The 12,587-nt window shown below is 34.2% G+C and overlaps 1 protein-coding gene across 4 annotated transcripts in view; it reads left to right on the top strand.

Moving 5' to 3' along the window:
• LOC126889923 (E3 ubiquitin-protein ligase MYCBP2) overlaps positions 1–12,587 on the top strand; it is a 743,799-nt gene that overhangs the window by 608,090 nt on the left and 123,122 nt on the right. For 3 of the 4 annotated variants that reach the window (XM_050658657.1, XM_050658658.1, XM_050658660.1), the window contains exons 31-35: positions 53–305; positions 1,119–1,288; positions 5,943–6,023; positions 8,207–8,415; positions 10,780–11,095. In XM_050658657.1, the coding sequence (XP_050514614.1) occupies positions 53–305; positions 1,119–1,288; positions 5,943–6,023; positions 8,207–8,415; positions 10,780–11,095 (1,029 nt within the window). The remainder of the gene's footprint in view (positions 1–52; positions 306–1,118; positions 1,289–5,942; positions 6,024–8,206; positions 8,416–10,779; positions 11,096–12,587) is intronic. The other variant, XM_050658659.1, reaches the window with a different exon arrangement.

The following is a 12,587-nucleotide window of genomic DNA, read 5'->3' on the forward strand; positions in this document are numbered from 1 at the left end:
TTTCTGTCACCTTTCTTAACGATTTGATTTTAAATAATTAATAATATTACAGGTAGTCCCAAATTAACTTCTGAGGATAGTTCACGAAAACAAAAAAGAGGATTTAACTTTTCAATAAAGTCCAACGAAGCGAATTTTTTATTTTCCGGATCAAGTTCGATTGAATCTGACGAACTTTTGCCTACAAATCCCTTTATATTCGGAGAGGGGGTCCAACCAGAATATACAAAGACCTCGAAAAAGGAGAAGAAAGAAGGGAAATTGAGTAGTTTGCCAAAGTGGTTCAAAGGAGACGATATAAAAAGGTAAGTCTTTTACACAGAACAATATTAACTAGGTTCTGAAACATTTTTACTTACAAACTAAAATTTACAAACAAGATTTTGGATTAGCCATTAGCTCATTCTCCTTTTATTTTTTTAATCGGGCTGTCCTGTTTCTTCTGTTACAGCCTCTGCTGCGATCCGGAGCTCCAGCTCTTGTACCATCATTTTTTGGGATTTTCCTCTGGGTCGCTTGGTGTTGAGCTTCTGTGTCTTCACCCATTTCGCCATACGTTCAGGGTCCATCCGATCTACGTGGTCTCTCCACATATGTCGTCGTGCACTTGTCCATCTCACTACGTCGTGAACACCTAGCTCTCTCAATGTGTCTTCGTTTCGTATCATATCTCTGAGTGTGATACCTCTTATGGATCTTAGGGTTTTCATCTCTGTTGTTCTCATTATTTGTTTGGTCTGTGTTGTCTCGGCTCTTGGCTCAGCTGCTTATATCAGTGCAAGTCTAGCACATGTCTTATAAATGCGGACTTTGCTTTCAGTACTGCCTAACAAAATTCATCAGCGGAAGTGCAAAACACAAATAATGATGGTGTAAACAGTTCTTAGAAGGTCTGGCTTCGAACGACCGGTCGATGCTTGTATTGAGTGATCACGCGACCTTGGATTCCATATTTTAAACGGCTCCAGGTACCTACCTATATAGGACATGCCTAGAGAGAATCAAGTCTCAAGAGAGAAACTTCTGATATAAGTCCCGGTTGTTTGGATATTATGAATAAATATAACTTTAAATAAAATTTAATATTGAATTATTAATTTTCTTAAAATCATTTTTAGCGATTCATCAGAGCCATCTATTGCACCACCTGTAAAAGCACACAGTGAAAGTAGTGTAAATGGAAATGGAATTACACCTCCTGATACCCCAAAACGTTCTCAAAGTCCCCGTGGACTGATATCGTCTCCAAAGTTATCCAGTAGAAGTTCCAGTCCAGTTGCTGTTCCAGGTAAATTCATTTTGGGTTTTCTTCAATTTGTTTTATGTTGACACTTTAAAATAAATAACGATTGCGATTGCATAGAATAAGATATAAATTTAAAAATTTGATATAAAGAGAGGAGTAAGACAGGGCTGTGTTGTGTCGCCAATACTGTTTAATGTGTACAGTGAAGCCATAGTTCAGGAAGCGATAGCGGAACTAGGTGATGGAATCTCTATAAACGGAACAATAATAAATAACATAAGATTTGCTGATGACACACCATGGCAGACACCCTGGAATCGCTACAAGAAATTGGTAAATAGAATTAACGATTATTGCATTAGATATGAACTAAAAATAAACAAGAAAAAACTAAATTTATGATTGTCTCAAAAACACAACATGGAAATGAAAGGTTAATAATAGAGCAAACCCAAATAGAAAAAGTAGAGATGTACAAATACACACACCCAAACTTATATGGTATGGAATCATCTTTTTTTTTTTATTATTTCGTGCGGATTTAAAAAAAAAACTAACACACGAAGTCAAAGAATATTTATTTTAAAGCAATTTAGTCACAAATACATAACAATTAAATAAAACAATATTTATATTAATTAAACAATATTAATAAAACAACAAGTATTTAAACAACAAATTGAAACTAGTTGTTTTTAAAGTCAATAACATCCAAAATTTCAATGTAAAACGAATAATGTTTAAATTGTTTTTTATTAATTTTTTTTTTGTTTTTTTGGTAGACAGTGTAATCACCTCTAGTCCTTATGCAAGCTTCAGTTTGCGGGGGCACGCTCCTAATAAAATTATCACCATTTTGTTGTGGTAGGTTGCTCCATTCTTCAAGAGCAGCTTGTACTAGCCGTACGGTGTTTTGTGGATTTTCGCGGCGAGCTCTAATTTTTCTTTTAAGCATATCTCACAAATACTCAATAGGGTTAAGTTCGAGTCAGCCGGCCACTCCAAACAAGGGATAACTTCTGCTTCAATGATGTCTCCAGTCACTCTAATGGTATGTGGAGGTCCATTATCATGCATGAAAATTAAATTTTCTCCTGTTGCACCTCTCCAGAGCCTAACTACAGGTTATCAACATACCTGTGAGCAGTTAACGTTGATTGGATGAAAATTAAAGGAGTTTTTTTACGGATCACAATTTCTCTCCAGAACATTACACTTCCCCTTTTATATTTGTGAACAGATCTGACAGTTTTCGTTCTTGATTGTCTTCCTCGACCTCTAATTACACGATTTATTGGGTCATCTGATTTTATACAAATCCTGACTTTTTCTGAAAATACCACATTTTGTCAATTGCCAATGTTCCAGTTTTGGTGGTGAAGACACCCATTTAGGCGATCAATCTTGTGCTGCCTGGATAATTCGGGAACCCATAACTGTCTCCTGCTGTAGACTTCTTGGCACGAACTCTTCTTCTTATCGTTTCAACTGAAACAGTTACACCTGCAGCTTCCAAAAGCTGCCTTTGGAGCTGTTGGTGAGAAATGGGTAGGTGTCTTCCAGCTGATTGAACAATTAAACGATCTTGGCGAGTCGTTATTACTTTTTGGCGACTTTCCCTTCTTTATTTTTGAGCTTTTCTATTTCCTGTTACCAGGCCCGGCCCTAGGGATTTTGCCGCCCTGGGCAAGATCGGCGAGTGCCCCCCTCCCCTTCTTAGTAGAAGACCCATAACTCACCACCTTCCTTCAGTGGTCGCCAAGATTGTATTTTTATTGATGTGTGCTTTGTACTAAATTATTTAATATGCCATTTTTTACCTAATTTGAACGATACCTGCTTAAAAATATGTAGGATACATTTGCAATATTTTCATGACATTTTACCACACTTACTTTTTTAAGTAAGTAGCACTCTTCTTGCCTTGGCACGGGAAAAGTCTTTTAATAATTCTCCAAGATCCAGGAATTCTGTAATTTCGTGTTCAATAGATTGTCGCTAGAGCACTCAAACGTTCCTCGGACATAGTTGATCTTAAGTAATTTTTTATAAGTTTTAGCTTTGAAAAGCTTTTCTTTCCAGATGCCACTGTCACTGGTAGGGTTAATAGAATCCTCAAAGCAACACTAACGTTGGGTGCGAAATCAAAATCATACTCTCTAATCATTTTCAGGGTCTCAAGATGTGTACTCTTAGGCTTCACAATCGTGGAAAGTACTTTGAGTTCATCTTTTGATTAGCATAATTTAGATCTTTTAACTCATCAAAAGTTAAAGCATCACACAGCTTTAAACATTTATCTGATAAATCACTAGCAGTCATATCCTTAATTTGGTATATGTCGTACAAAAATTAGAAAAATTTATGTAGGTAGTAATGTAGGTTCATGAAGTAAAATGTCATGCCATATTACCACACAACAAAAAAAATAAAATCACGGATTTGACTCGCCAAACAGCTTGCCTCATGAGCAACCTATTTATCGTTGTTTTTATTGACATTGATTTCTACAAGAGCATCGTAGATTTCTTCAATTTGGTATCAGCTCGGAGTAAATGCATCAATTCTACTTTCCCATCCAGTTTCGGACAAAGGTTTCAACGTTGTGATAGAAATGTGATTTTCCAGTATAAACGAACGATGAATAGATGCTGAGAAAAAGTTGTAAGTTTTTGCCACTAAGGAAGACGACTACATTGAGTGAATGGCTAGAACATGGGACAAAAAGTTCTTCCCTTTCATGTTTGCCTCATTATCATAGGTATCATTGTCCCCTCATATCTTCCAAAAGTATCCCCGGTTCATTTAGTTTTTGCTTTCTGTAAGTCCCAAGCTATTAGTTTCCAATACGGGCATAAATCTAAGAAAATGTTTAGTAATTTTTAGCTTTGTGAAAAGGAATCTAAATCAACAAAACGTACAACAATTTAGCATCTGTTCCACTCCAGAAATATCAGGTGTACAATCTAAAATTATGCTATAATACTTTGCTGATTTCAAAACTTAAAAAATTTATTTTTGATTTGGTCATGGAGGAGCTGAATAATTTCGTTTTAAATACGTTTACCTAAGTAGTGATGCTGCTTGTTACTACTATTCGTTGTTCTCCTAATGCGCTCTTTTAAAATAGAATCAAATTTTCCAAAGAGCTAAATAAGCTTTAAAAATTTATTTTTGTGATGAAAAAGTTTATCAGAATCGCCCCTCAATAAAAGACACTGTTGTGCTAAGAACTGTTATTGATATAAGTCGTTCTATCACATTTTTCCAATGACGAGTTTCTGAATTTAGAACTTTTTGTGTTTCTTCTTCTATGGTTTTGCCCGATTCTAGTCTAATTGCTAGTTCTACCCACTGTCGCTGTGACTGTAGATGAGCTGGAGAGTTAGCGTGGCTGGACAAAGCTTCAACCATATGTTTCCAATTATTATATCCATTTTCGGTAAATTTCATTTTAGTGAATTTAATTTAGTTCTTATTCCACTATTCTTATGCGATGCAGTTGAAGGCGGTGTTGTAGATTTCCAGTTGAATGAACCTTGCAATTGTTATTGTTTCACTTATTTAATTCTCGTTTTTACAGTTGCAGTTTTGTCGCTCTTGTTCATAATATTGATTTTTTATATTAAAAACATAATTTATTATTTCTTCAATTTCAAAAATTGGCTCTTATCTAAAATTTGCCGCCCCTAAATGTGCCGCCCTGGGCGGCCGCCCACTTCGCCCACCCCTGGGGCCGGGCCTGCCTGTTACCTAGCAGAGGTTTTAGACAGAACGCCCTGTATTACACCCAGCTCTGCAGCTAAGTCCCTCTGAGAACATTGCTTGCTCCACAAAAAGAATAGTCTTTCTCCGTTGTAGTTTCTATAACCCCACATGAGGCATATATTCGTTTTGGGACGCAAAAGTTAGTTTATTTATTTTTGTTCAATTTGCAACTCAAGCAAATAACCTATACCGTACCGAGCTGTACTGATTGTCTTATCGATTTGTTTATTTTCAATAAAAACCTTTATTTTTCGCAATAATAACAAGTTTTTTTAAAAGAAATAAATATTGTTTTGAAATACATGGTGATTCCATATAAGTTTGGTAGTGTGTATGTGGGAACCTAGGTTGATGGCAAAAATGACCAAAGCAAAGAAATTAAAGTCCGAACTGAAACTGCAAGGCAAGCATTTATAAAAATGAACACAATGCTTACAAACAAAGATTTTCAGTTGCCTCTCAGATTGATTGCTCCAAGATGCTACTTATTTTCTACATTACAAATAGGCGAAATAACAGAAAATAAAACGAATACGAAATGTATCAAAAAAAAATAGCTTACTTTTTTTCAAAGGTCTTGAAGAGACAAGTCGAACTACATAACTACTGTCTCAGCAGAAAATGAATTTAAATTAAACAAATATTCCTTGTTATAGAAAAAATATTCAAAAGGGGATACCGTTACCTTATGTATATAGTCCGAACAGTCTCTGGAAACATTTTCAAACAAAACGTGACGAAACTAATTTGACCAAACTAACGGAATACTCTTTCGGCGCTTTTTTTGAGGGATTGTTTACTACATTTGCAAACAATAACCGGCGGCAATTTAGTCAAACGAGCAAGTAGTTTAAATCAAAAACCATGAATAAAATTTAGTTTTAAAATAATAATAGGTAAGTTATAATCTTGTTTATCATGTTTATAGGACACTCCAACGTTCTACCTGAAAGTAGTGGTAGTATACAAATGTGTGGTTCAACGAAAAGTATGGCAATATCACCATTAGGTAAGTTAATCATTATTATTAGTGGTATTAAAGGAGGGGGTTAGGTGACCAAAGGTTTATAAAAAAGTTGAAAAAAAAAGAAATAGAAACTCGAAATTTCTTAATAACATTTCTTATTCATCTGAGATATGACAAAGTTTAGTTACCTAACCAACAAAAGTATTTTACTATTATACTAAAATTTTGTAATAACGGTCCACAACGAATGGACTGATACTACAATAAATAAGCCTCATGGCAAAATTTGATACAAATGAATGCCAAAATTGGTTTATTTTCAACGAATAATTTTTTTCCGTTAATGAATCTGTCAACACTTTCTTGAAGCATCCAAGCAATCCTTCTCAACCAAAAGACAAAAAAGGTAAACCCAAACTACATAAAAGACATAAATAATAACTTATTATTCATTAAGATTTCCTATTTTTCCTAAGTCTAATGTCTGTCTGTGGTTTAATCCCCATTTTCCCTCCCTGTAGATCCGCGACTGATAACAACTGCAATTTACGTAAAAATTAATTTACAGTGTGTCAATTTAAAAAGGTACCACCCTCTATAAGTTGGTCCCTAAAGAAAATCTAAAAATACTTAAAAACACATCAAAGGACACCTCACACATCTTATCGAAAATATGTCACTCAAATGAAATAAAATTTACATGAATAGAGGCGTCCTGAAATTTCAATAATTTGATACCATTGCACCAACTCTGTATTTTGATTAACAAGAGCGTAAATTGATAAAAATAAATCTAAAATCCAATAGGAATGTACGTGTGTCAAATAGAGAAAAAAGATCTTGTGATTCGCTTACTACATAAGTCTTTCTCGAGGGATTACGGCAGAGGCTTACTCTTATCTTTTCCTATTATTGCCTAAGCTAGTGGTGAATATACTGTATTCAATAGCCGCTAGACTAATATTATTTATGAATGCCAGTTTTATAGACTTCAAAATGCGATTTAGATAAACTTTAATTGCAATTAACGCACTAATTAAGCAAAATTCAGAGTAATTAAGCAAATCAAATTATTGAAATTTCAGGACGCATCTACTCGTATTCATGTAAATTTTATTTAATTTGAGTGACATTATATTTTCCATAAGATGTGTGCGGTGTGCTTTATTTTTGAGGGGGACATTTTGTAAACCAGTTTTTTTTCAACTAACTTAAATCAAGCCTCTAGCGGGGGCGAACACAACCCCCAAAATCTTTAATTAAAAGGGGGGTTGAATGATACCACATTTAAAGGTCGTTTAACCAACTTTTCAAAAATACTACATACATTATATTTCTTTTTAGTACTTTTAGAGAAATCAAGTGAAACCGTACATGTATTAAGTATCGAGTTCAGAACTCCAAAAATTTTTTGGGGTATTGAGTCCAAGATTTTTTAAAGATTACTGAAAATAAATATAATGTGGTATTTTTGAAAATACCACCAAATAACCAAATTACATAGGGTGGCATAATATAATATAAATAGGACAAACATTGGTTCTTTTATAAATATCGACACATAAAATGTATCTTGTTAAAGTTCTTCCTTTTACAAAAGAGCTTCTTCTTCTTCACGTGTCATACCAAATATCCGACGTTGGCGATCATCATTGCGAAGGCTTCTCGATCTTCTGCAATAATTGTCCTGCATTTGGTACCTGAGTCCATTCACGAATGTTGTTTAACCAAGAAACAGGTTTTCTTCCTGCACTTCTACGGCCCTCTATTTTGCCTTTAAGGATCAGTTGTAGTATTCTGTATCGATTTCCCTTCACTATATGTCCCAGATAAGACATTTTCAATTCAGTGTTTAACAGGCTTCAGCAGTTCTCTATCTTTGTTGACCCTCCTTAGTAATTCCTCATTAGATTTTCTTGTTCTCCAAGGTATCTTCAGCATCTATGAATACACATTTCCAATGCTTTAATTCTGTTCATGGTCGATACTTTTGGTGTCCACACTTCTGCACCATACAAAAGTACGCACCAAACATAGCACTTAACCAATCTTTGTCTTAGTTCTAAACTGAGATGATTATTGCAAAGAAATGATTTCATTTTCATAAAAATAGTTTTAGTCATTGAAGGTGAAATCATTATATTGTTTAATTAAGAAAATTGTCAAAAATTGCATTAATTTGTAGTGTTTTGGTTATTAAATGAAATGAAAACTTTGTTTTTTAGTAAGCGGCACTGGATATGAAACAAGTACGAGAAGAGGTTCTAATCAATCAGATACCAGTGCAATGGTAAGTAGTATACCACGCGACATTTCACAGTCACCAAGTCAAGCTACTCAACAGAGAGAAACGTCACCCACTCCTAGCAGTAGCTCCCTGCACACTAGATCAGGCTCAAGTCCATCTCACATGACAAATTCAAGGGATTACTCTGTAAGATTTGTAGCTAGAAGCTTCTATTAGAAGTAGTGACCGAGTCTATTCCTAATGCTTTATTTTTATTTGCCATATCAAATTTTCATTAATAAATCGTTATTAGAAGAAAGTTTTGGGTTTGCGTAATGCAATCTAAATAAGGGGCAAATAAGGCTCAAAGGGTTCCTCCGGTTAAGAGGGGCAAAATGCCCTCACAGAAATGCCTGCCAGAATTCAATTTTTTTCACTTTTTTATGTTCTATGTAATTAAAAAAATAAGACTTTTTTAACTCCTTCCAAAATTTTAACACTCCTCCCCTCCCCCACCCCTTACTACCAAAAACGTTACTTTTTCGTTTTTTGAACCAAAAACGTGGGGTTTTTTGAAGATATTCTTCTTTAGCGGCGAATCGATTGAGGGTAAAATTTGATTGATCCGCGCGCCTGCGCACACCGACAGTATAGTATTAATCGTTATATGGGCTCTGATTGGGTGTTGAAATTTTGAAATGATCTGTCAATAATTGTTCAATATGGAGGTTATCGGTAAACAAAAATATTGTATAATAATAGTTTTTATTGATGTGTGGACAGAAATAAAATCAAATTTATAATTATAGTGACTTTTTAAATAGTTTTGAAAAGCCGCAGGTACGTAATTCTAAATGTTTCAGTTGGAAATACCTAATAGTTTCAATACCTATCTATTTGGAAAATGTAAACAAAATAATGTAGTTACCTATTAGTAGGCAATGCTTTAATTTACATAATCTGATTACGAACAAACTTTCTACAAATCTTCATCTCATATATCGTTTTCTTACTCTATATTTTGTTGTCTTGTTTTATTTCGACAAAAATCAAACTAATAATTTTATTAAATTCATATAAATTTATGGTGTAAACGTTTAGTTTGTGTATATTCCCACATGACGTATACGTGAATGTGGTGCAGTTTGAAATACCGTCAACTCTCGTACGGCGCGGTAGACGTGAAGTGGGTTCAAGCCCCAAGCAAGTTATTATTTTTTATTTTTTTTATAGATTTTATGATTGTAAGTATATTATTATATAATTTTTGAAGATATTCTTCTTTTTTGAAAGTGGTAGATAAGAAAGTTAGTTTGATTTTTAAATAAAATAAGTACAAATAACCTTTTAAGTATATTTACTTCGTTTAAATTACCTATTATATAATAGAAGAATATCTTCTTACGTGCGTACAAAGTACACACACATTCTTTTTTTTGAGGATTTGAACGTGTTTCGCTCTACGAACTCAGTTATTTCAGATGATATAATATAACTTATAAAAAAACCTTGACTTTATCTATTTTGAAGTCTATAAAATGGGGAAAATCCCCCTAAAAAACAGTTTTTTGGGTTTTTTCAGAAAATAATAAAATATAATTTTTGATAAAATACACAAAATAAAAACATGGACCTGCAGGCATCTCCAAAAAAGTTATACGCTTTTTTCTAAAAAAAATATATATAGGTATATTTTAAGGTTATGTACAGTCAGCCTACGGATCTATAAAAACATACATATTTTGTAAAAGCCTCAACTAAGCCAGTGAATTTTTTGAAATTCTTAAATTGATTGCATCTCATCTAGAAAAAAATAAAAACGAAAAAATGTCGTTTTTGTTGGTAATGGGGGAAGAGGGGGTGAATGATTAAAATTGGACTGAGTCTTATTTTCTAATCACAATGCTTAGATCGTAAAAAATAAAAAAAAATAATTCTGGGAGTGAGAGCATTTTACCTATCTTAAGGGGGGGGGGGTTTCAATATAAAATTTTATTTAGAAAGTCTAAGAAGAGCCTATTTAAAAAAAAATACGACAAAAAAGTAAAATTTTCTCTGGTTCCATTTTTTAGGGATCTAAAACACTCATTTTTTGATATCTTTGTTACCAAGAGCTTTCACCAATGTTACTTCTATGAAAAAAAAATATTTTTTACCCAAACTTTGATTTGGAAATGGTCCCAATTTGAAACCAAATACATTTTTTTTATATTGACTGGGCTATTAATAAATTGGCCCTGGGCCCAGAGCACGCCAAATAGAATTCTATTATGCTGACGTCACAAAATAGAATTTCATAATGGGAGAATCGACGGTTGCTAGGCAACGTGACGTCACTAAAATAGAATTCTATTTGGCGTGCTCCTGCACCTGGATCTAAAATACATTTTAAAAAAGACTTAATGGCGGCAGTGCATAAAAACAAATTTTCTTAACTTCCTTGATAGTATTTTAGTTACTTATTTACCCAAGTAGATACATATTATATTATTCTTAATTACAAAAATAACATTAATATCATAGGAATAGACTCAGTTTTATAACAAACCAATTTGTTTTATTGTCATCTAGGACATGGACCAGAGTCCAAAAAAGTTAACGCAAACTGGAACACAAACATCTCCCGAAAGTGGCAATACCATTCCAATCAAATCGAATTTTTCTATCGGGGCCATGGGAAAAGATGAAAAGGTGTCTCCGAAGCTGGCCAGAAAGGATAGAAACATAGCTAAAATCCGACCGAAGAGAGCTATATCTCCTGCGAATTTGCAACAACTTCCTGCTGGGACTAAATTAAACTATGGATACGAAAATGTGAAGCAAGCTATGAGTCCTTCTGTAGCAGAATCTTTAAGAGCAGTGTTTGCTGCTTTCTTGTGGCACGAAGGTAAACATGTTATTTAACTTCTTACGTTTATTAATACTGAATATATAATAAAAATAATAAATAGCGCGTCGAGCCTAGTATTGCGGCGTCGCGTCGTCTGCATAACATAATATTTGGATTTCTTTGTTCCCCATTCGGTCACCATGACCTTTACGTACTGCTTTTATTATTTCGACCATTATTATATTAAAGAACAGTGGGCTTAATGAGTCACCTTGTCTGACTCCGCTTTATACTAGTATAAACTGCGTTGGATTTCCATTTACCTTTGCCTGTATTCGATTATGAAAATATATGTTTTCGATGGTTTGTATAATATTGATTGGTATGTTTCTTCTATACAGTAAATGTAAGACGTCTTCGACTTGGATGCGATCGAAAGCCTTTGTCAGGTCTATAAAACATAGATATGCTGGTTTATTGTACTCAATGGCCTTTTCTGTGATTTGTCTCAGTACAAATACGGCGTCTACGCAGTGTCATAAATAAGTGTGTGGGTAATGGCTAGTGGGTAATGGGACGGAAATTATACTACAGCAGGATCGCAAGATCTACGCAAGAAGTAAAATTCGTACAATAAATTCGTAATAAATAAATTGTGTTATAATGGTTTCCCTGTACGAGTTGCGGGTTAATGACTTGCGTAAGGAGTTGGAAGATAGGGATCTGGATTCTGTTGGAAACAAGGCTGATTTAGTCCAACGTTTGAAGAACGCCCTACAAGAAGAGGGTCATGATCCAGAAATTTATGTGTTTGAGAGCAAAGATGCTGCTTTGATTTCGTCAATTTTGAAACTAGAAAACAAAGATTTTGCTGATATTTCAAAAGTTTCTTCGGATGTGACCAAAGTTTCTGTTGATACCATATCTTTAAAAAATCAAGTTTCTGGTGACATTTACATATTACATCTCTGGAAAGCAAAGTTTCTGCTAACATCTCATCGGAAATATCTAAGGTCACCTCTGATTTCCATGACAAGATATTGTTGTTAAAAAACCAAGTTGCTGCTGATATTTTGGCTTTCAAAGAAAAGATGAAATATATATGGTAAAGAAGATGGAGGAAACAGGGACAGTAGACAAAGGAATTGAACCCATTTTAGCAGAGATAAAAAACGATGAGCCCAAATGTAAATTGGAGCCACGACCGATAATTGAAGAGGATGAAGGTACGCTTCGGTTTAAAGTCCCAAATTTTAACGGAAAATCTTCATGGAACCAGTTCGAATCAGCTACAAGAGCGAACGTATGGTCCGAAAAGAAAAGGTCGACTGTAGCTCTTCGAGGAGATGCTTTGGATATGCTTCAGTCCATAGCCGTAGAGGAGACAGATGATTTTTTGAACAGCTTAAGAAGAGACTAAATATGCGATATGTTCACAGACATTTCCAAGTATCAGAGTCCAAAAAGGTTAAAGCAAACTGGAACACAGACTTCTCCCGAAAACGGCAATACCATTCCAATCAAATCGAATTTTTGTATCGGAGCTATG

Source organism: Diabrotica virgifera, chromosome 8, assembly GCF_917563875.1.
Source record: "Diabrotica virgifera virgifera chromosome 8, PGI_DIABVI_V3a".
Lineage (NCBI taxonomy): Eukaryota > Metazoa > Arthropoda > Insecta > Coleoptera > Chrysomelidae > Diabrotica > Diabrotica virgifera.